Source organism: Peromyscus maniculatus, chromosome 7, assembly GCF_049852395.1.
Source record: "Peromyscus maniculatus bairdii isolate BWxNUB_F1_BW_parent chromosome 7, HU_Pman_BW_mat_3.1, whole genome shotgun sequence".
Classification (NCBI taxonomy): Eukaryota; Metazoa; Chordata; class Mammalia; order Rodentia; family Cricetidae; genus Peromyscus; species Peromyscus maniculatus.
This window is the reverse complement of record NC_134858.1, coordinates 61,899,019-61,923,150: the sequence shown is the minus strand read 5'-3', so window position 1 is coordinate 61,923,150 and position 24,132 is coordinate 61,899,019. Positions and strand designations below refer to the sequence as shown.

Here is a 24,132-nt window from a genome sequence, read left to right as displayed (position 1 = left end):
ACTAACCCCACCACGGCCTCTCTGACAGACAGAACCTTGCAAGACCAATGGGTCTTGGCGCGACACTGGCAACCCCAATGGGATGGCATGAAGCACCAGAGTGGCTCATGGACGCTAGGCAGAGGAACTGGGGTGAGAGGTCGGGGCCCTATCTCATATGCTCATCTGACCCTCATGCCGATCTGTGTCTTTTGGGGAAGAAGCTCAGCTTCAACATGACAAGTAGGCAAGGTCACATGCCATAGCACTGGTGACAGCAGCAGGAACCTGGGCACAAACTAACTGTCCATCCAAGAATGAGAGTAAATCAGCACACATGCACGCATGCACACACACACAGACAGACACAGACATACACACACAGACATAGATATAGACACACACACATCACATACACACAGACATAGATACAGACACACACACACATCACACACATCACACACACACACACAGACACACACAGACATAGATACAGACATACACACATCATACACACACAGACATAGATACACACACATCACACACACAGACACACACACCCATACACACACATAGACACACACAGACACGCAGAGACACACACACCCAGACACACATACACAGACACACACACAAACATACAGAAACACACACACAGACATGCAAACACACACACACACAGAGACACACACACAGACACACATACACACAGACACACACACAAACATACACACACACACACACCACACAGATAGACACACATACACAGACATGCATAGACAGAGACATACACACACAGACACACACACACACAGACACACACACACACACACACACCACAGTAGGAAAATACAGTCACAGCAACACAACCAAGGGCATCAGTGCAATAAAACCCAGGAAGCCAGGGCCAGAGTGGCAAAGAGCAGAGAGCTTAGCATGCGGCACCCTCCGTGAGAAATTACAGGGCAAGAATATGCATATGTATGTCCTGAAATATACCTCGAACTTCTCTGCAAAGACCATGCAACCAGCAACTCCTTCAGGAGAGGGGCTGAGGAGTCTTCACCCACTTCTGCAGCTGATACATTCTGAGCCAGGAGAACACGCTATCTGTGCAGGAAACGAAGACTACTGAACTGAAAGATAGAGGAGTCTCCAAAAAGTCTCTGTGGCCACCCACAGGAACCTCAGCTGGAGGACTCCATCCAGCGTCCAGCCAGTCCCCAGTGATGATGTATGACCACACAGTGACCTAAGGAATGGTACTGGAAAGTTTGGAGAAAGATTTATCTCTGTCCAGGAGCTGGACTGTGACCTCTGCTGGCTGCTAAGCTGAGACCCTGGAAGTCACCTCCCAGCAGTGACTGTGTCCTGTTCCACTGAACCCTGGACAACAGCAGGTTCTCCAGGGGCTCCGCAGTGCCGGGGGGGGGGGGGGGGGTGGAGGAGGAGGATGGGGGGGGGCTAAGGCAGCAGCATCCACATCCCACTGGTCTCACCCAACACCAAATAAAACGGAACTTCACAGACTCCTGGGGTGACCTTTCTGCCTGTCACACTGAGAAGGGCACTGGTTTACTCACATACGAGCCAAGCTCATCCCAACTTTTCTCAAAGTGATCTCCTGAGACATCTGCCTCCTCCCTCTTCCCATTCCTTCTCTCTTCAGCTCCTCAGTCACTCTCTGACCTGCAATGGCCATGGGTTTTACACAGGGAAGAAATCCTGAAGGTGTGTGCAGAAAGGAAGAAACAAACAAACAAAAAAACAAAAGATAGAAGGAGAAGGAAGAGGGGGAGAGACTGAAGAAAGGTGTGGTGGTTTGAATAAAACAGCCCCATAGGCCCATAGGGAGGGGGAGTGGTACTATCAGGAGGTGTGGCCTCGTTGGAGTGGGTGTGGCCTTCTTGGAGGAAGTGTGCTCTGGGGGTGGTGATATACCCCCAGTATCTTCTGTATCTCAGAAGCTTAAGCCAGGCTTAGCGTCACATAGTCTCTTCCTGCTGCCCGCAGATCCAGATGTAGAACTCTCAGCTATCTTTCCGACACCATGTCTGCCCGTGTGCCGCCATGCTTCATGCCATGATGATAATGGACTAAACCTCTGAACTGCAAGCTGCAGTTAAATGTTTTCTTTTATAAGAATGGCCATGATCGTGATGTCTAGTCACAGCAATAAAACCCTAAGACAAGAGGCAAGCAGATCCCAGTTTCCATTTTTGGAATATTTAGATACTAGTCATCTGGACCCCTTTGTAATACCTAAGTTTGGGTTCATTTATTTGAGACGGATTATAATGTCGTTCAGGCTGGCTTCAAACTGGCTCTGTCGACCAAAGTGACCTTGAGCTGGTTTTGTTATTGTTTCTTTTCCTTTTCTTTTTTCTTTCTTCTTTCTTTCTTTCTTTCTTTCTTTCTTTCTTTCTTTCTTTCTTTCTCTCTCTCTCTCTCTCTCTCTCTCTCTCTCTCTCTCTCTCTCTCTTTCTTTTTTTTTTTTGTGACAGGGTCACCTGTCTCCAATGCTGATCTTGAACTTGCTATGTAGTTGAGGATGACCTTAAATTTATGACCCTCCACCTCTACATCAAGTGCTGGGATTGCAAGCCCAAGCCACCAAGCCCTGTTTATGTGGTGGTGGGTCTTGAACCCAGAGCTTCACGGATTTTAGGTGACCGTCTTCCGACTGAGCTACATCCCCACCCACTTTCTGGTTTCTCAGGTGCATGTTTGACTCTTTCTTTGTTTCCTCAGCTTCCTTAAACAGCAAAACAGACCTGCTGTCCCCACTTTCCAGATGAGGACACTGAGTCTCGAAGTCACAAGGGTACCCCTGGCAACTTCTCGGTGTGGCACACAACACCTGCATTGTTCTCACGGATGCCACTCACGGCAACTTGTGACGCCAGCTGTCACCTTGCATGTGGGTGTGGGGCTCATCCAGCAACCTGGACAATCTTCTGCCACCAGAGGACAAAGACCCCCGTCTGCTGTTCCTTCTAACCCTCAGGTCGGGCAGAGCGGATGCCAGGTGGATACTGGCTGGTTGCTGAGGAAGGGGACACAGAGCCATAACAGGCAGCTGTGATGGGATGGGGACGGAAGCCTGGCCTTACAAACTGCTTGCACTCAGCGTGCATCTGGCGGTGGAGGGCACCGCTGCCGTGAGCCAGAAGCCCAAGAAGGGCAGGAGTCATCTTCTCCCAGGGGGATCAAACAATAAAGGAAAGGTGACGAGTAACTCAACCCTTTAAACACATAAATAATGTTGCCTCTGCCACCCTGTGCCCCTGGGGGCACACATATAAGCACTCAACAGAACATTTCACCGGAGCAACAGAAACAGTCTGATGCCCAGAGTGCATCTGAGGGTTACCATGGAGCCCAAGCATCCTGGAAGGCAGACGTCAGGCCTCAGCCTTGAGCTTCATCCTTTTATACTTGGGGAGACACACAGTGCCCAGAACCCTGCTTTACATTGCTCCAGGACCACAGCAGGGATCTGCCTGAGTGGCCTTGGATACACTTGGCTTCCCAGAAGCCAAAAGGAGAGTGGTGAATCATTCCTCGCCACTTGCATACTCATAGTCTAACAGATAGGTGGGTGTTTTTGTAGAAATCATAAAGTATGGGAGCTGGGGAGCTGGCCCAATGGATAAATCAGTTGCTGTGAAAGCGTGAGGACTGGAATTTGGATTCCCAGGACCTGCCTGAAAGCTAGGCAGGCATGTCAGCTCCTCTAATCCCAGCATTTGGGAGGCAGAAACAGGGTCCTTCAAACAAACTAGTTAGCTAGACTTTCTGAAATCGGCCAGTTCCATGTTTAGTGAGATACCCTGCATCAATAAATAAAGTGAGGGTAGTCAAGAGAGACATGCAACATCAATTTTGGACCTCCATATGCATATGTGGAGTACATACATGTGCACCAAACACATGTGAATAGGCACACACACACAAAAAAAAAAAAAGAAAGAAAGAAAGAAAGAAAAGACAAATTGTAAAGTACTGTAGGAGAGTTGGGTGGCTGAGCTCGTTTTGTTTTCACCACTTAGGAACTTGGAAATCAGTTAATTCCTAGAGTGACTCATTTGCTGTGGGTGCTTTTCCCCATGTGTGTAAGAACCAGCAGCTGCCAATGCCTTGCAGAGAAAGGCTGCCTTGAGCCCAGAGGGAGGGGGAGGGAAGAGCACGGGTCTCACTCATCGACGCATCTCCTTCTTAACACTGAGGTCGTCACAAGGCCCCTCTCAACCACGAGTGTTCCTGACTTCCCATCCCTTCTCCACTCCCTCTTGACTTACCGCTCACAGACAGGGTCCTCTAGAAGTGGTCAGCTGGGAATCCCTGCTCAGGAGAGGAAGCGGAGTTCCTGGCAGTATCATAGCAGGAAGCCAGTCTACCTTGGAGACCCCCTATCTACAGAGGGAGTTGACACCATTATCTACAATAGGAATCCTGTTCCCACACAGGGAAGAGGGGATCCCAAGGTGGGTGGTGGTTCCCTACACCTGGCAGTCTCGGGGGGTGGTATCATTGCCTGTATCAGCAACTCTTCCACGCCCCAGCCTCTGTTCTGAGGCCTTGTCTGTGCTTGGGCTGGTTCAGCTGAGAATGCCAAGACCATGGGTCCTATTATAGTGGAAACTGCTAGGAATCTGCCCCCCCCTTCACCTCAACTGACCCACTCACTCTGGTCCCCAAGAACTCCCAGGGTTTCTGTATGCATGTGTATACATGAGTGTGTGCATGTGTACTCAGATATCAGAAGATAACCTCAGGTATTCTTTCTTTTCTTTTCTTTGGCTAGGGTTTTCATTGGCCTGGACCTCACCAAGATAGGTTGCCTGTCTCTTCCTCCCCAGAGCTGAGATGACAAGTGTATACCACACCACACTGGGCTTTTTCTTATTTGTTCCACATGGGTTCAGTCTTAGTCACTGTTCTATTGCTACGAAGAGACATCATGACCATGGCAGCTCATAAGAGAAAGCGTTTAATTGGGGGCTTGCTTGCATTTTTAGAGGGTCAGTCCGTTATCATCATGGCAGGAAGTATGGCACTGGAGCAGTAGCTGATCTGCATCCTGATCTGCAGGCCAAGAAAGAGACACTGGGCCTGGCATGGGCTTTTGAAACCTCAAAGTTCACCCCAGTGACACATTTCCTCCAACAAGGCCACGCCTCCTCATCCTTCTAATCCTATCAAAGAGTTCCATTTCCTGATGGCTAGGCATTCAAGCATATGGGCCTATGGGAGCCATTTTTATTCAAACCACCGCAGGTTCTGAGGGTCAGACTCAGGTCCTTGTGCTTGCAAGGCCAACTACTTCCCCGGTCCCATTTCTAGTTCCTTAGTACACAGAACCCCTGGCCAGCTCAGAACCTCCCCCCATTCAGTTCTGCTCCCCAGGTCACCTGTGAACTCTTAACCCTTACTTCCTCATCTTCCCATCTGAGGGGGAATCTCATCATTGGCTCGCAGAACCCTAGATTCTTTTCCTTGTGAAACTGATCAAAAACATAATTTTTTTCTTTTTTTTTTTTTTTTGGTTTATCGAGACAGGGTTTCTCTGTGTAGCTTTGTGCCTTTCCAGGAACTCACTCTGTAGCCCAGGCTAGCCTCAAACTCACAGAGATCCACCTGCCTCTGCCTCCCGAGTACTGGGATTAAAGGTGTGTGCCACCACTACCTGGCCAAAAATATCATTTGTGATTTATTTGGAGACAACTACCAGAAGCCTCTCAATGAGCTGCTAGATCCATGGGATCTAAACCCCAATTCCTGTGTCCATCCCTCCTATCCACAGCCAGCCACAAGCCAGGGCACAGCGGCCACTCAATATATACTGTCAGAATAAAACTAAGTAAGGGGTAGGGTGCAACTTTGTGGTAGTGTTTGCCTCGCTTTGATTCTCCTGTACCTTGACAGTCAGGTCAGACAGACAGACAGACAGAAAGCTGTCTGACAATTTAAGCACATTTGCTGAGTGGATGAAAAGGTGTAATAATTAGTGTCCAAACACCAGCCAACAGACATCTTTCCTTTCCTGCCCTCTGGTCCTGCAGGATCCAACACTGCACATGTGGTGTAACAAAGGGAACATCCAAACCATGCCGGACCCCATATGCTACCTCTGAGAAGGAACTAGGCAAGAATCATCCCCAAGAGGACATCCAGAGAGGTTAAGGGTCTCTCCAGCATCACACAAACACCAGTAAAAAATGTGAGAATCAAAGTAGGCTGCCATTTTCTGCCATGATCAAGCTAAACAGACCTGCAGCTCTTCCTCTGTTCAAGGGGAGGGACAGGGAGGGCCTGGGACTGATGGCATGCTGGATTGTGAGCTCCCTGGATAAAAGAACATGTCTGCTTTGTGAATTTCCGTCTTTCTAGCACTCAGCCCAGGGTCTGGTACATAAGAGGTACTCGAAAATCAATTGTTAAGTCAATAAATGATATTTTAGTCTGGAAAAAGAAAATATTTGGGCAGAAAAAAGAGGGAGTTCTTTAAATATCTGAAGAGCTGGGCTTGGGAGTGCTTGTCATACAAGCATGAGGACCAATGTTCAGGTCCCCAGAATGCACATAGCTAGACAGTGGCCCATCTGTGATACATGAGAGGCGAGACAGGGATCTCTGGGGCAAGCTGGCTAGCTAGACTTGGAGAATCAGCAAGTCTCAGGTCCAGTGAGAAACTCTGACTAAATAAATAAGGTAGAAAGCAATTGAGGAAGACACCTGAAGTTAACCTCAGGCCTACACACACACACATACACATCACACACACACACACACACACACACACACACACACACACACACACACACACACACGACGCACGCGCGCGCGTGTGCACACACACACATACACAAGCAGTGGAATCAGGCTGGCCCTGGACAGTCATCTCGGAAGCTTTGAGCTCCCCACCCCCTGCTCCTGTGGACTTGTAGGGAGGTCAAGTGGTTTCCTCAGTATTGATCAAATAATCAGATACCAGCACAACTAAGGAAATCAAAGCAAGGCTGCTATTGTCCGCCTGGATTGGGTCAAAGTAGATGTGAAACCCTCTGTGTGGCCAAACTTGCCTATCAGGAGTGTGAATGAAGGCCCAGAGGCCTCTGGGAAATGTCAACATCTGGAGACAAATGCCCAGAGCCCCACCTCACTCTGAGAATGCGGGATTCCTTGACTGGGGTGCAGAGAAGGACCAGGACCCAGCTCGTGTCTCCTGATTTGCTGCGTGTGCATGGGACCTGGAGACCTGGACTAGGACCTCGCCTCCGCTCTGTGCCTCAGCTCTTCCATTTGGCTCTGGTCTTGGTTGCTATAGCGTTACAGCGAGTCCGAAGGGCACAGCTCTGTCTCCAAGGTGGTTTCCTTCCTCCCCGCTGTCCCCCTGGAAGCTCCCTTCCTTCATCAGCTGGGCACAGCCTCCCACACAGCCCACAAGCTCAGCCTGGGGTACTAGACTGCTACCTCCCCAAGAGCCATCTCTCAAGTGTCCTCTCCCGGCATGCAGAGGAGGAAGGTACAGAATGGTATGGAAGATGGGGTGGTGTAGCCCCATCTAGTTACAAATACCCAAGGGGAAAGGGAGGCGGCCATTTCGGAAAATGGCACCAGCTTCCCTGGGCTTCTAAGTAACATCAACGGATTCGGCTTCCTTTGCCATCCTCCCCTTGGGTGGGTATGATGAGGGACAACTTTCAAGTGGCCCCCATGCAAGGAAAAGTCAAGTCCCTGAAGGGGACAGTGAGGGTGAGGGCATCTGTACTGCTCAGAGGCCACGCCTCCTTGTCACCAACGCAAAGGGTCAGGGACTACAGTGGCCGGCCTACATCTTGAACCAGCAGGTCCATTGAAGAAGAATTGGGCTTGCTGTTCCTGAGGCTGAGTGAGTGAGTGAGTGAGTGAGTGAGTGAGTGAGTGAGTGAGCCCTCATCCACCCACCACCTATTTGGGGACAAGTTGTAGCAGGGCAGACAGTTTGGTTTCCTTCTAGTCTCTCTATGGCAGATGCTAAAATGCTTGACGGCTCCTTCCAGCTCTGTGTTTGTTTTCTTTTTCTGAAACAGAGTCTTTATCCCAGCTGGCCTTGAACTCAGCACATAGCCAGGGATGACCTTGAACGTCTGATCCTCCTGGCCCCACATCTTCAGTGCTGAGGTTAGAGGTGTGTGCCACCACGCCTCGGTTTATGTGTTGCTGGAGACTTAATGCATGATAGTCAAGCCCTCTACCAACTGAGCTAAATCCATAGCCCCAAGCACTTCTATAAGAAACGAGAAAAGCCAGCCATGGTGGACCGCTGCACCCTCCCCACGTGTCTCTCCTCTTGTATCCTTGGATGGGCAGCCCTTGCTCTGCCAAGCCACCAAAGACCCAAGGAAAGGAGTCAGTAGTGGAGTGAGAACACACACTGGAATAAATTCATCCCTGCAGCCAGCTGGGGAGGTGGGGACTGAGAGAGCCTCTTTGGGGGAAAGATATTAACAGTTGCAGCCAAGCAGAAGTCCCTCATCACCTTTAATTCTCCCAAAGGGAGCCTGTCCAGGTTGAGTTATCTTCCATGGGAAGGAAAAGCCGCCCTGGCCCTTTTAACCTAACACGGATCATAGAGCAGAGAAAATATAACAGCCCCAAACCACTAAGCACTCTTCAAGTAGACTCCGCAGCCTGCCAAAGAAGCCAGAGGGGGATGGGCTAAAGGGATGACATTTATGTTTTCTAGAGGAAGTGGAAGGCTTCCCCCGCTGGGCAGAGGCTGGGGGCTGAAGCTGGAAGGGCATTTGCTGCTGGTGACCTCAGAGATAAGCTCTGACAGGCCCAGGAGGTAGCCCAGGGTGTCTAGGGTAGAGTGGAGCTGGCCAGGTAAGAGCATGCAGGGAATTCCATCTCTCTCCATCATGGACCCTCTCGGCGGCTGCCTGCTAAGTTCCCGCAGCACACACAGGGAAAAACCGCAAGTCTTGTAATTTGCCCAGATGGTGGGAGCTCCTGGTTGCTCCTTCTCCAGAGACAGCTGTTCAACCGCTGGGCCATATGGCTCTCCTTGCTCCGCAGCCCGCCCCGGGAAATAAAACACTTCGAGCACGCAACTCCGCACATCTCAGATCCATCTCCTGTTCTGAGCAGGTAATTAAGACCTCCAGCCGAGTTGCTGCACTCTGCGTGGCTGTCCGCACAGCAGAGGCCACTTTTTAAAGCTCCATTCATGTCTGCACAGTGCTGAGGTACACCAGCCGGGCTTTCTTCCGCTATCACAGAAGCCAGGATGGAGTCACTCAGAACCCCAGACACACCCCAGAATCCCCTTAAGGTCGCCTGACATCTACAATGGGCATCTTTCTTCCCAGATGGGGATGGGAAAACCTTGCATACACTTTTACAACCTCTGAATTGTAAAAATGATTTCAGTCAGAGCGGTTACAGTCAAGAGCACCTGCTCCCAGGACTCACCGATTACTCCTCGGAGGAGGAGTCAGGAGACCTTTCCCAGGTAGGTAAGGTCCTCACATCCACACTCTGGGATCAGGACCATCGTATCTCTCCAAGACACCTGCAAGCTGAATCCCAGGACCCTGATGAGGCCCCGAAGCTGAAACCAGACGTCACTGTTCACAACATGGGGCTGCCACACACTTCTGGGACAATGAGCCTAATGCGATTTTCTTTACAATCCTTTCAAACAATTCCTTTAGGAAATCAAACAGGGGGCCTGTGGCCCCACCTTGCAACCCTGTGTCTCCCCACATCTGAACTGCCATGCCGTTTGCCATGCAGCCTGGCAGGAACACAGCCACAGTGGAGGATGGGGGACAGGATCCCACCCCTGTCCAAAGCATCATCCACATCTTACCTAACCTCATCTGGGAGTCTGAATAGACGGTGGGACTCCCACCTGCTCACACAGATGAGGAGACTGAGGCACGGAGCTGCGACAAGGCAGGGTTCCCAGCCCAGGCTTCCACCCAGCAATGACAAGTGAGATGTCGTGGTACTGCACCGCCCGAAACATGAGCATGACTGGTAAGGAGACTGGAGGACACCCCTTTACACCTGAGGTCCAGCCCTGGCTTGCAGACATTGATGCTAATGCCTTGGCATCTCCCAGCTGTCCAGCTCTCAGAAAAGTCATTTGCTCCTCTGGAGAGGTTTTACACATCTTATGTGTGGATGTAAATAGGTCGCTGTATACTTTTTGTTATTGTTTGGGACAAGGTCTCACATAGCCCAGGCTAGCCCCCAAACTCACTCTGTAGGTGAAGATGACTTTGAACTTCAGATCTTCTTGCCTCTACCTCCTAAGTGTTAGGGTTACAGGCAAGAGCTAGTTCGTTCAGTTTATGCAATGCCAGAGATTGGCCCCGGGGCCCTGAGTAGGCTAGATAATTACTCTACCCTTAAGGCTGCATTCCCAGCCCTGTGTCGTTATTTTGAGGATAAACAGGACACGTGGAAGCCCGAGACAAGCATGGGAGGTCCTTCCTTGCTCCAGTGTCTGTGGAGACCAGTGTCCTACAGAGCCATCGCCTGGACTCTGTCCCTCAAGTTAATGACATACAGCCAAGCCTCTTCCCCACCCTGGATGCAGCTGTTCAGGTCCACATCCCCGACAGCCTCTCAGCCTACCCCTCCAGAAAGGGAGCAGACTTTTGTGAGTCCATGAAGGCCTGTGGCGGCTGTTCCTGATGCAGGAAGCAGTGGCTGGCCCTAGGGAGGCCAATGGTGTGGTGGGCACAGAGCCTGCCTATGCACACCTGCCATATGCAAACAAGCCTCATGGCTTTTCCAAGGGGTGTCACACCTATTTCCTATTTTTCTTTACCACTTGGTCTGTCTTAGGCCCTGCTCTGGTGTAGCCCTTAAGCACTGCAAGCACACTTTTGTCCAGTGGTCTTGGTTCCCCTGTTAACATGGCCCCTGACTCCATGAGAAGACGCTCTCTTCACCATGCTTTCAACTCGTGTGTAACAGACCTTGTGAATCAACAGGTCTTTTGATATTACAGATGAAAAGGTGAAGCCTCAAAGAGACAGAACCCTAAATCCTCCCCTCAGGAGGATGCTGAGGCCAGGCCAGGCTCACAACTGGTGCTTCCTCCAACTCAAGAGGGACAGCTTGAAAGAATAAATGCCCTCCTCTTCCTTGGAGTGTCAAGTCAGCTAAGCGGAGAACTCTGATGCAGACGCCACTCTGTGTGTGTGAGAGCAGTGGGTGCCCCTTTGACCAAAACCACCCTGCCAAGCGTCAGATGGCATTTGTGTTAGAGCAGAAGATTTGAACCTGAGAACCAGTAGGGAATGTCTTCTGAACCAGGTCTGGCTTCGGGGCTTCCACACACAGATGCGATGTGGTTTCACAGGAGGAGCCATGCTCTGATTAGAACTAAATGGGGAGGGGGGGTCCTCCACAAAATTAATGGAGTTTGCTCCAGGGCCTACACCTGCCACACAGTTTCAAGTCCAGAGAAAAAGGAGCCGGGACAGGAAAGAGAGCTGCCAACAGATGAAGGAGAGGCAGATGGGAGAGAGACCAAGGTCCACGGCTTCCTCTGCCCAGCCCTGGCCCCGCCTGAGCTCGCTCCCCAGCATCCATCCCATCCCATCCCATCCCATCCACGTCCATCCACTCGAAATGCTCTCTGGAAGTCCATTGTGCAGAAACAAGATTAAAAGGGCCGGCAGAACAAAGCGCCCGCCGCCCTGACAAAGGCTTCTCCACTTAGTAAATTAGAAGCTCTTTCTGTCCGACACACTTTTAAAGGGAAATCTTCAATTACCAGGTGCCCGTGGGCCGGAGCAACAAAAGCTTCCACCAGTGACTTTATTCTCAAGCCCAGAGCAGGCACTGAAGTGGTTTTATGTAAGACAGATACTAATCAAGTCCATATAATTTTGTGAATCCTTTATGGAGGACTGAAGGGCGTTTGAGCCCCGCGGCTGCTTCAAAGAGATTTCTGCAGCTCCTGCATTTACCTTGCCAAAAGCTTAGCTGAGCAAACAAACAGAACCCTGTAAATCTCGGGGCTCCTGATTTACTATCGGGGCCTCTGCAGTTTGTTTGGAGGAGGGGAATTTGTGGATAAACAGAGACCAAGGCCTAGGTCCCTCCACCTGGCCATGCCAATGAGAGGAGGCGATCTGTGTGTGTGTGTGTGTGTGTGTGTGTGTGTGTGTGTGTGTGTGTGTGTGTATGTGTGTGTGTGTGTATGTGTGTGTGTGTGTGTGTCCCCATCTGTGTCCCTGTGCACATGACATTGGGCATCTTCCCCAATTGCTCTCCACCAATTAAAAGTTTTTTTAAATTTTAATTACTTTTTTTTTTTTTTAATATATGTTGGCGGGGTTTGGAGGTGAATGCCACGGTACATGGGTAGAGGTCAGAGGACAACTTGTCAACACACTCCTTCCACTAGGTAGCTCCCAGGGATAGGTCATCAAAATTGGCCACGAACACCTTCATCTGCTGAGCATCTTAGTTTTCGAGACGGGGTCTCTTGTTGAGTTTACTGATTCAGCTAGATGGGCTAGCCTGCAAGCTCCCAGAATCCTCCTCATTGCTGTGATTTCAGGTGCATTTGGCACAGTCTGGTTTTTTGTTCTTTCAACTTGAGTACCGGGGACCTGAACTTAGGTCCCCATGTTTATGTGGCAAGTACTTTACCAACCGAGCCATCAGCTCCAAGGCTGACTTGACATTGGGGCCACACTGCTCCCACATCTAGGTGGCCCTTTCTTTCCAACTGGACAGAGGGGAAAGGTGGCCAGAGGGTGAGTTCTTGGTCTGGCCGGGGGGAGGGAGGAGACTTTTGCCCATGGTACCAGGGCTACCTCCAGCCTGGGAAATGAGACGGATGGGGTCTGTGGCTTCTCTGCCCCACCCCCAGCAGGAGTAAAGGAGTCACTCTCGGTCCCTCGGTGGTGATTCGGAAGTGCCGGTGGCTGCTGGCAAAAGGGAAGGCAGAGCAGAGCGGGAACGGACAACGAGGAAGGTGACTCTGGGTACAATCCAGGGAGCAGTGAACATGGGCTCAAAACACAGGCGTGTGCAGGTAGCGCTCCAGCATGGAGGGCTTCCCCAGGGGCATCACACAGTTCGCACATACAGCAAGCAATGCACAGGACACACCCACACCTGTGTCCCACGAACCCCAGCACCCACGGACATACAAGTGTCTGTGATAATGAAGGCTAACTCTGGGTACCATGTGCCAGGCCCCAACTTCAGTGCAGTCTGTGAACCCTCCTCAAGCCTCACACACCATCACCCCCAGGGAAGTACCACTGGTTCGCAGCTTTACAGCTGAGCAAGTGGAGACCCAGAGAAGTTAAGTAACTTGCCCAAAGTCACACAGGCAGTAGGAAGCAGCCTGGCTCAGCTTGCCTGCAGACACCCCTCTAAATAAGCAGATTCCTATTCCTACCTACACACACAGGCCCCCACAGCCAGATGGGGCGTGAGGCTGTTCGTCCTCAGAAGTCCAGACATCTCCAAGGAAAAGCATTCCGGGGGCTCAGGTTCAGGCTAAGGCTTGCCATGGAGAAGAGGGTGTTGGTTGCTAAAATATGGAAATTCTCCTGTTGGGGGAGGAGGGCTAGAGAGATGGGTCAGCACTTAAGAGAACTTTACTGTACGTTCAGAGGATCCTGGTTCAGTTCCCAGCACACACATGAAGACTCACAACAGTCTGTAACTTCAGTCCCGGTGACCTGATTTCTTCTCCCGGTATCCACAGGTGCCAGGCACACACATGGTGCACAGACATACATGCAGGCAAACACCCATACACGTAAAATAAAATAAAATCTTTAGTCTGATCAAAAGCAGTTGCTTCCCCTGTCCTCTCCTCAGAATCCAGCAGTTATGGAGTCACCCACCCTGCACTCCAGGGCACTTTCTAGACCCTCCTCCCTCTAACTTACTGAGAAGATCGCCAGGTTGCACATTCTCACTCTTAGGTGGGCACAGTAGCATGCGGGCTGCAGCAAAGGACCTCCCTCTCAGGCTCTCCTCGGGTGTCAGCGGGCGAGCATGGTCGCAGGGTGCCTGGCTCCTCCGGCCAGTCCTCTCACATTCCCATCATGCAGCGGATCAAGGTCCTTCAGAGGCAGGTCTTCAAAGACACTGAAGTGGCCATCAGGAGGCAGAGGGAGGCTCTGAGCTGTCCTTGTCAACCCTCCCTGAAGCCACTCAGCCTCCCTTAATCAAAGAGCAAGCATTAGAGGAGATTTAGGGACCAACGTGTCCGTCCACTGCAGAACTCTGGTAATGGCCACTCTCCTGAGCACCCCCCCGGGGGTGGGGGTGGGGGCGGGGGAAGACTTGGCCAGCTAGCCAGCATAGGGAGTTCCCTCTTTCCATCTTCCTAGTGGCCAGCCCAGGAAGGCAGGGAACACCAGACCGTGGGTGGTTCAGGCACCTGGGTGGCCTAAGGGGACAGTGGGACCCTGAGGAAGTGTGATATAGGGCGCGGGCCTCTGAGTGGAGGACTCTGCTCTGCATTTGGTGGGCAGCCCTAGGCGTTTGTAGAAGGATGTCAGAAACCAAAGGAGAAGGCCAGGCAAGACTGAGCAGGCAGTGGGTGGACCCTCAGGCTGTTGGGAGCTGCTCATGTCTGGCACTGTGACTATGAGACTTCTGCTAAGTTTGGGGTTTTGTTGTTTGTTTCTGTGACAGGACCTCGTGTACCCCAGGCTAGCCTCACACCTCTTATACAGCTGAAGATGACTTTGATCCCCCTGCCTCCACTACAGGCCCCTGTCACCACACCCAGCTTATCTGTTTCTTAGGTTCCAACTCAGAGCTCCATGCACACCAGGTAAGCCCTCCACCAATTCAGCTTCACCACCGGCCCCAGAGAGCTATTTTAAACCATGTTCCTGCCCACGGAAGCTTACAGGTCACTCGTTCACTCATTCACGGAGTATTGGTCATCTCCTTTCTGACAGGCCCCATGTTAGGGGTAGGCGTATTAGCTGTGACAAATCAAAGCTCCCATCCCTACTGAGTCTGAGACAGGACATGAAATACACATATATATTCCAAGTCAAGTAGTACTGCTGTTGAGAAAATAGAATCAGCCGAGGGGCAAAGAGTGAGGTCAGGAGGGTGCCTATTCCAGATAGGAAGGCTCTGCAGCAGGAGAACAGACCAGGCCAAGCAAGAGAGAGAGGCATGTGTGTCTCCAAGACTCTCCTGGAAGAGCCCACAGCGCAGGGGAACAGGAGTACCACGGCCTCCTGTGTGCAAGAGGAGCAGGGTCCCTCGGTGAGATCCAGACACACAGCTCAAACTGCCTAAACCACTGACTGCTCAGCTCTGATCCTTCTTCAGACTGCTGTCAAATGATCTTCTCCAGGAGGCCTGGGCTACCTGGGTCTCCCTTCCTTCCTGGGTTCTAGCTGTCTCTCCCTAAGACAGCCTCGGCTTTTGGAGTGCTCTGTTTCATGATGCACTCATCATTCAACACTCGCCAGCACCAGATGCTCAGTCCTGGTGACAAGCCATGCAAGGTAAATAAAGAGCTCATGACATCCACTGCCTCATGGCTTCCTGACAGTTAATGCCCAGAGTGACATCTCACAAGGGTGCTCACACAAGGGGAATCCGGGGTGACCAGTGGGCACTGTGAGTGCCGCACACGAGTTTACTCGCTCGACAATTTACTAAAACCCGACCAGCACTAGCAAGGGTTCAAGAACGCATCTTGGGTAGTTTTGATGTATCTTTAGATGATCTGACCACCAGGTCTACGCATCAGTTCTTAGGTGTTTGGTAACGTGAACCGCCTGCAGGGACCTACCCACTTGGCTTTCTGCCCCTCCTTACACAGTTCACAGGCTGAGAACCATCACAGTTGGTTCCCACCCCAGATCACTCAGCAGGGATGGGAAGTCTCCTTCCCCACCATCAGCCTGGTGACATCCTGGCCTGTCATCTGAAACTGTGCTCCCCATACTGTGAAGGCATCTCTCCCAGTACCCCATGTCCCCAGGATGCAGCAGTGCCTGCAAGTCGTAGAAGAATGTGACAACCAGACAGATGGACACACAGGGAGATGGATGGATGTGGCCCTAGGCCGCAGAGCTCAGCACCAGGTGTTGGTGACCAACGAGGGTGACATCAGCAGGCAGAGTCCCCAAGGAACCAGGAACCGGAGGCAGCAGGCAGAGCTTCACCCAGCAGTCCATGGCAAGGCTGAGTTTCAGGCAGGCCCCTAAAACTCTGCTGCTGCACGCACACCTGACTGCTCCAGCTCTGCTACCCTATCCTGGTGTCTACTGGGACCCACCTTGACAAAATTCTAAAGTTTTATTTGTATGTATTTATTTATGTGGCTGCAGGGATACATATATGTAATGTGCATGTATGCAGGTATATACGTGTGCAGGTGTGTACATCCAGAGGCCAGAGGAGGCTGTTGGGGGTCTGGCTCTATGGCTCTCCAGCTTGTTTCTTGTATTCTTCTTGAATAAATTCAGTCTCTCAGAATCTGGGGCTAGGCTGGTGGCCAGCAAATCTTGACAATTGCCATCTCCCCAGCACTGGGGGCACAGACAGGTTCAACAATCCCTGGGTTTTTAGGTGGGTGCTGGGGATTCGAACTCAGGTCCTCATGCTTGCCCAGCAGTCCTCTTACCCCTGAGTCTCTGCCCAGCCTTCAGACACATTTTTAAAGATCACCCCAGTGTGACTTAGGCCCCCTCTTCGTTACCTCCTTCTCTGCCCTCCCAGTCAACCCCACGTCTCTCTTCTATCCATCCATCCTTTCTGACCACAGAAAACCCATCCAAAAGGGAAAATACAGGATTTAATTCTGCAGCTACCTGATCTCCTATGTGGCCACTTACGCATGCCAGATAGTCTCTGTGAACCTCCAGTTCATCTTCTTAGGACAATGATACAGCTTACTTCTGCAGTCTGGCACAGACTAGACTATGTGTAAGCAACTGGTCGTTATTACTGCTGCAAGTTGGTGACTGGTCCAAGACAGTGCTGAATTAAATATCATACGACCTATACAAGGCCCCTACTTCCCCACTCATGATAAAACAGACCCAGTCCCGAGTGGCAGGGCAAGGACTGATGGAGACCCATCATGCTACTAAAGTCTCCTCAAAATACAGTAAAACATTTATTGACACACAGCTGAGCTCTGAGAGAAAGGGAAATTCCAAGTGTGGGAGCAAGGAGGACTTTATGGGAAAAGCGTCAGGTCGGGAGCTGGCACCAAGTCAGTCCAGGGACCATCAGACTCAGCCATCAACCCACCTCCTGGACTCCAGCAGATGCCGGGAGCCAAGGATTTAACGCCCACACGGGGCAGGGCTGGCGTCAGGAGCTGCCAGCTCCACTCAGGGAAGCTTGGACATGCTGCCTACCAACCTGGGGATAAAACAAGGCAATCTGGCCTGGGATTGAAAGGGGTGGAGTCTTCCATGCAAAAGAGCCAGGGGAGGAGCTGGGAGCAACTGCTTCCCAGAGGGCTAACAATGGACTGGGACTAGCCAGGGACGGTATCTGTACCCCACTGTGTTAAACATCACCAAACTGTGCGCTTTGAAATGATGGATTTCCTGTTACATGAATTTCACACCAATTAAACAGAAGGGGGGGAAATGAGAAACACACACACACCAAAAAAGCAACAACAACAAAAAACCCAGCAACCCACACCTTCACTGCACACAGGAATCCTAGCCAAGGCATCAGCCAGAGGGTGGGCTCAGGGCAGTAAAACCATTAGTGCGTTCTTGAGAAAATACAAAAGCAATGGATAGGGCCCCTGCACAACCCAGGACTAGGGGGAGAGAGGGCTAAGAACAGAGAGCCAAGGCGGAGGAGATGCTGTTGCTGACGGCTCTGTTGCTGACGTGCTTGCTACACAAGCGTGAGTGCTTGAGTTCAGCTCTCCAGCACCCACGTAAAAGTCAGGCACAGCGCACATACCAGCAAGCCTCCCCTGGGGAGGCAGACAGGAGGAGTCCACTGGCTGTGGTCACTAGCCAAATGGGTGAGCTCCAGGCTCAGTGAGAGACTCTGTCTCAAAAAATAAAGCGGAGAGCAATTGAAAAAGACCCAACATGGACCTCTGATCTCCACTCCCATCTCATATGTACACACATGCACATGCACATACACATACACTCACAATATGTACATGCACACGTGTATGAGCACGCACACACTTGATAACTAAAAAGCAATACCCATTAAGAGAAGTCATTCCGCTATCTTGGCCACTCAGCAAGTATCACAAACAGGAGAATGGTTGTTCCAAAGATCTGAGCTAATAGAATGAAAAGCTCAAGACAGAAGTATCTAGAAAAAGCTATAAAAGAACTATGTGTAAAATAATAAAAGCAGGAACAGAACTGGTCACGAGGTGAGACGCTGCCGAAAAGGGGGCGTGTGTTTCTGACAGAGCTCCGATAAACCCCTAGAAATGAACCGTGAGCGACTGGAATTCAGACCTCAGCACACAGGTTCATTAGCAGAGCTGCAGGATCTAAACAACGGTTCGGATTGGAGGCGCTCACTCAAGACAAGACGCTAGAGATAAGGGGTGAGAGATGAAGATTTAGGAGACAGAGAAGGTGGGGTGAAAGGGCCTGACACACTGGCGCTCTGACAGGAGGGCTGAGGGGATGGAAGAAGACTGATGAGGAGCCATGGTTGAGAACATTCCAGACTGCTGAAGGGCATGGATCCTTACCTTGAAGATGTGTGCCTCTGAGAAGTAAAGGATACAAATAAAAGGAACTCCAGAACTGGAGAGATGGCTCAGAACATACCGCTTTTTCAGAGAACGTGAGTTCATTCCCATCACCATGTTGGGTAGATCACCTGGAGATCTGCACTCCAGGGGATTTTCTGCCCTCTCCTGGCCTCCAAGGGCACATGCACTTGTGTACAATGACAAGATGAAATAATTATTAAAAAAAAAAAAATATATATATATATATATATATATATATATATATATATATATATATATCCCCAAACACAGACACATCCTCATTTCAGAGCCTTACAATAATAAATCCAGAAGGCAGTGATCCTTAATTATGGATTAACCATAATCCTTGGTCTGAAACGCAAGTATCACAACTGCTAAGCCACCACCCAAGTGAGGGTAGACTCAGGTTTCCAGAAGAAAAAAACTAAGACACACACACACACACATACACCATGCGCATGCATGCGTGCTCCCAGAAAGAACTACTAAAGATCCTTGAAGAAGTCTGAGAATGTACCACACAGGTAGAGAGCTCAATGAGCAGATGGGAGGACCTGGGTTCAACCCCGGCCCCCTCCTGCACCACAGGGATGGGCATGGTTGGTGCCGCCTGCATCCTATACTCAGATCCTTCAGGAAAAAGGAGATGGGACCTGGAAAGAGAACGAGACACCAGATGACAAGCAAGGCGCTTTGAGAACATGATGTGCTACACGTGTGTGATCACTGATGGCGAGACACAACCGCAGTACGGGTGCTGCTCAGTGGTAGAGCCCTTACCCGGCATACACCGGGTTCAGTCCTTAGCACCAACAACCAACAAGGGCTAGCAGCACAGTAATAAAGCAACAGTACCCAGGTCACAATTCTAGGGCAAAAAGTTCGCCGGATCACAATCTTAGTCCCCCTAACACACATTCCCTCTGCGCACGCCTGGATATTTAAGGGAGTTAGCTCCCCCTGAAAGAAAATTGAGGTAGGGGAAATGGGAGGCCAGGGGACTGGGCCAGCAGTGGCCCACTGGGCCACTCCCTGTGGCCCTGGCTTTTCCCCTCCTGCTTTTTGGGAGAAGGCCTGTTGCCAAAGAGAGGCATCTGAGAGACACCTGCTGGGCCTCTTGGCAACCCACACTGAAGGTGTAGGTGCTGGGGCAGGAGCATGGAGAACCCATCCCTTCTCAGAATGGCACCCAGAGGTTCTCCACGGGAGGTTCCCAGGAGCAGCTGGAGCAGCAGCAGCAGCAGCAGCAGCAGCAGCAGCAGCAGGGAGCTTGTCAGAGGTTCAAGTATTCAGTCTGCTAGGAAACAAGGCTTCCAGGTAATGCTGATGAGTCACCAGCAAGCTGCCCACCTCAGAGGTAGAGCACACAGAGGCCGTTCTAAGTTAGCAGGTACTTCAACAATACTGTTAGATGAAATGGACCGTGAGACTGGACCATCCTGTGGGACTCTGAGAAGCTTTGGGGGTGCTCAGTAAATGTCCCTGGCTCTCCACCTTCAAGACCAGCCAGAGCCCACTTCCCTGTGCCCTGGAATCCCTCAACATTCCAGTGAGTGGCTGTACCACTAGCCAAGGTTCTGGCTTGATGCTGGCAAGGCACCAGCCTCAGAGAGCCCAGGGAGACACCAGACAGGAACAAGAAACCAAACGTTGCTGTCTGAAGTCTCCGGGACTTTATGTTACTGCAGCATCACCCAGCCCATCCAGTCTGACGCTCAGCCAGTATTAAAGAGCAGAGCTTCCTCCCAATGCCTCAGACCCCCATGTAGGTGACCAGCTGCTCTGAAGAGACATCAAAGCTGCTCCACACAGACAGCGGCACCGAGACTGTTTCAAGTAGAGGAAGAAAGACACTTGTGCCCTGTGATCTTTGGGAAATCTTTGATACTTGGCAATCAAGGGGGCACTCAGCTGTGTCTGCAAAGCATGAGGAAGGACAGGGTGTGACCCAGGAAAGCCGGGGTGAGCAGCTCTGTGCACTGCTCCAGACAAGGACGGCTGCTCAGGGCAGAGGAGATGGAACAAAGCGGGGAAACTGTTCCCCCCTAGATCCGTACCGCGCTTTCTGCCCTCCTACACACTCAGTCACTGTGTCCTCTCTTCCTCTTCCATGTACAGGAGGCTCAGAGAGGCCCAGGGACTTGCCCAGGATTGCACAGCAAACAAGTGGCAGAATCCACCAGAGCTTTCTCTCCCGGGCCACCCTTCTGCCTGTGAGAATCAAGGCTCCAGGGAGGTTGCCGAGGGAGAATGATATTCCCTTTCCCTCGCAGAGCGCATGTCAGGTCTGGGTGCAGTTCTACCACAGCACTGCCGGGTCTTCCTCTCACAGCCTCCCCCAGCCTGGAGGCTGCCCTCCCTCTTAGACAGGACGGAGCCTGTGCAGGCCTGGCCACCACCCCAGTCCTCCGCCCCCATGAGCAGGAAGACAAGGCTGCGGGCAGAGCCGTGAGCTTCACGGTGTCCCTTCAACATTCACGTCTTGACCCTCAGTTCCTCAAACATGACCTTATGAGGAGACAGGGTCTTACAGAGGTAATGAGGTCATTTAGGGAAGGTCTAACCAAGTACGACTTAGGCTCTTATAGAAAGAGGAAACCTGGACACAGGTGGATGGACACACACACACACACACACACACACACACACAGAGAGAGAGAGAGAGAGAGAGAGAGAGAGAGAGAGAGAGAGAGAGAGAGAGAGAGAGAGAGAGAGAAGGAAAGTTTTGGTTGGCTCTCACTCTTTCTGGTGAGTTTACTTCCCCTGTTATGGTTACCGCTGACTCCTTTACTGACAGAACCAGCTTCCGTGGGCTTCCAGCATGGACTAGAGAGCAGCAGCTCTCTAGAGTTCTCCAGGCCTTCAGCACTGGATCGGGACTGCTGAGACAAGCAGCCTCGTGGATGGAGCAACTGCTGGGTTCTCAATCTCTCTGGTGAGAGACGGCCATCGTCAGACTCCTCGGGCAACCCCATCTCGAGAACCCTGACTAAGTGCACAGTGTGGATTCCCAGAGAAATGTTTATGAACCCCTTGAGCAATTAAAGTCAAAGCCATGACTGAAAAAACAAAGTAGGAAGAGCCCAGGTCACAGAGAAGGGGACCAACGTTTGCAAAGGCCCCCTCTGTGTCTAGGGATGCAGCTGATGCTGGCCCCATTTTACAGGCTTGAAAACTGAAGTCAAGAGAAGTAAAATCTCACATGGGTTGGTGAAGCAGAGAGAGAGGTCTGTCTAACCTGTTTGAGAGCACAGCCCCGGAGCCAGACAGCCTCGACTCAAGCCCAAGTCCTGCCACGTCTTGGCTGTATGATCTCGACCAAATTACTTATGTCCTCTGTGACTCAGTTTCCCTATCTGCAAGATGAAAGAAGCAATGGCACCTATCCCCGCAGGAGTGTGGTTTGACAATGAATGAGACACGGTTAGAACCGTGCCCAGCACATCTGGGCTGCTGGACTCCATGGCAACAAAGGAAGAAGCCAGAAATGACAAGAGCAAGATTCATACCCAGGCCTGCTCGACAGCATTGCGGACCTATCGCCCTGTTCAGGCTTGCTGATCCCTAGTTTGGCCTGGCTGGCTCTCCTCTGTGTGGTCAGAGCGGCCATCTCCAGTGCTGATCTCACTTCTACCAGCATACCCCAGGGCACCCCCCATCCAAGATGAGGTGCCGGCCCAGGCCTCATCCTCGCTTGGTACCCAGCCCTGTAACTAGAAAAGCCTCAGGGATCTGGTCAGTGTGCCTTTCTTTGCATTTTTCCTGAAGTACCATCACTGTTGAGCTGACACGGAGCGTCTTTCACTCATCCCGGAAGGCATTTAGAATTGAGTTTCTCTAACATGAGAGGTGATGTAAGCCCAGGAGGAGAACCATCATGCCATCCCCAACTCCAGCGCACTCACCTGCCCGAGTTCTTTCTGGCACAGGAGAATACTAGCAAGGTTCATCACCCTCTGAGTAGAGGGCAGGAACTTTATGAGTGGGCTCCCTACTGGTCATTTTAAGGGGACTTCCCAGCTTTCATGACCCCCTGCAGTTGGGGGAACATCCAAACATCCTCCTGGAGGTCCTTCATGTCCCATCCCACTGGTCAGATGTGACTCTGAGAGACTCCCCCATGGTCATCAGTCCAGAAAGCTGAAGAAGCTTGCCCAGAGTCACATGGCCAGTGAGCTGGGACGAGCCCTCACTCCTGGGTGTCCCCTACCTATGGCCATCAGCTACTTGACCCTTGTTTTCACCTGTTCTCTGAGCAGCTATAATCGAACGAGGGAAAAGCGATGCTCGTTCTTTATGAGTCCCCCTTCGGTGGGCGCTCCTCAAGTTCTGACTTACCCAGGCCACCCCCTCATAGGGGCTGTGATCCGGCCATCCAGCCATGCGATCCCCCTGACTTCCTCCTCTTCTGCTTCTATTCGTCCAACCTTCCACCTTATCACCCATCATCTCCATCCCTCCAGCAAAGTTCTTTCAAGCATCGAGACAGGTTAGCCCTGCGCCAGGCACTTGGAATCCCCTCCTCTTGCTCCTTCACAGGGTCCATTCCAGAAGGATCTACTTCTCCTCTACCTCCATCAGGACCTAGAACTGCCTGCCTCTGCCTGCCCTGGTGTCAGTGGAAGTTGGTTGAGCTGAGGCCATACCCCACTAATTTTTTGCACCAAGTCCAGAGTCTCCTCTAAGCATGGGTACCATGCATGGAATTACAAAGCCCCAGGGTGGGCCGAGGCTCCCTCCCACCTCCACACAGACCCCTTACTTACGAATGCAGAAGTCTCCGTTCTCATAGTAGCCAGGGCAGCATTGGGACCTCCGCCGGTACATGGTCCGGAGGCCACGCCTATACGCCGTCTTATAGCTGATCCTAGGCATGAGGGAAAGAGCCACTTGAAAGGATTGAAAATCAATCTATCCCGTTTAGAATGATATTTGTGTTAAGCTCTATCGAGGATGCCATTCAATAATTACTTTAAAATGCACGGCGGCTTCGAATATGAAAGAACGCAATAAAGAAAAATCGATGGTGGGATGTGGGCTGCTGTGGTGCAGAATGTATTACCCACATGGTGCTGGAGGAACCTGCTGACTTCCCAATCTCTTCCACCTACAAGGGCTGCCAAGAACACTGCTGGGGTGACATTGTGGAGGACCACGGGGGTGGGGCTTCCCCTAGCATCCTTTAAAAAAAAAAAAAAAAAACTGGGCTGTGGACTCAGGGAAACCCTAGGGACCTGGACAGGAATGGAGTCCTGAGAGCTTCCATCTACCATCCTGTGCCAAGATGTATGCACGTAGGAGAGGCTGCAAGAGGACTCCCTGGGTCTGGTTGTGGCATCCCACATGAACTTCCTCAGGCCTCCTGGAGAGGGCATTCTGTTCCCCGGGGAAGCTCTAACCCCGCCCCCAGG

The 24,132-nt window shown here is 51.4% G+C and overlaps 1 protein-coding gene across 26 annotated transcripts in view; it reads right to left on the bottom strand.

Annotated features, from left to right (window-relative positions):
• Window positions 1-24,132, bottom strand: part of Megf11 (multiple EGF like domains 11) — a 337,954-nt gene that overhangs the window by 195,945 nt on the left and 117,877 nt on the right. For 25 of the 26 annotated variants that reach the window (XM_076576504.1, XM_076576500.1, XM_076576505.1 and 22 more), the window contains exon 4: window positions 23,488-23,588. The exons of the other annotated variant lie outside the window; for it this stretch is intronic. In XM_076576504.1, coding sequence (XP_076432619.1) covers window positions 23,488-23,588 — 101 coding nt within the window. The remainder of the gene's footprint in view (window positions 1-23,487; window positions 23,589-24,132) is intronic. 26 annotated transcript variants of the gene reach the window in all.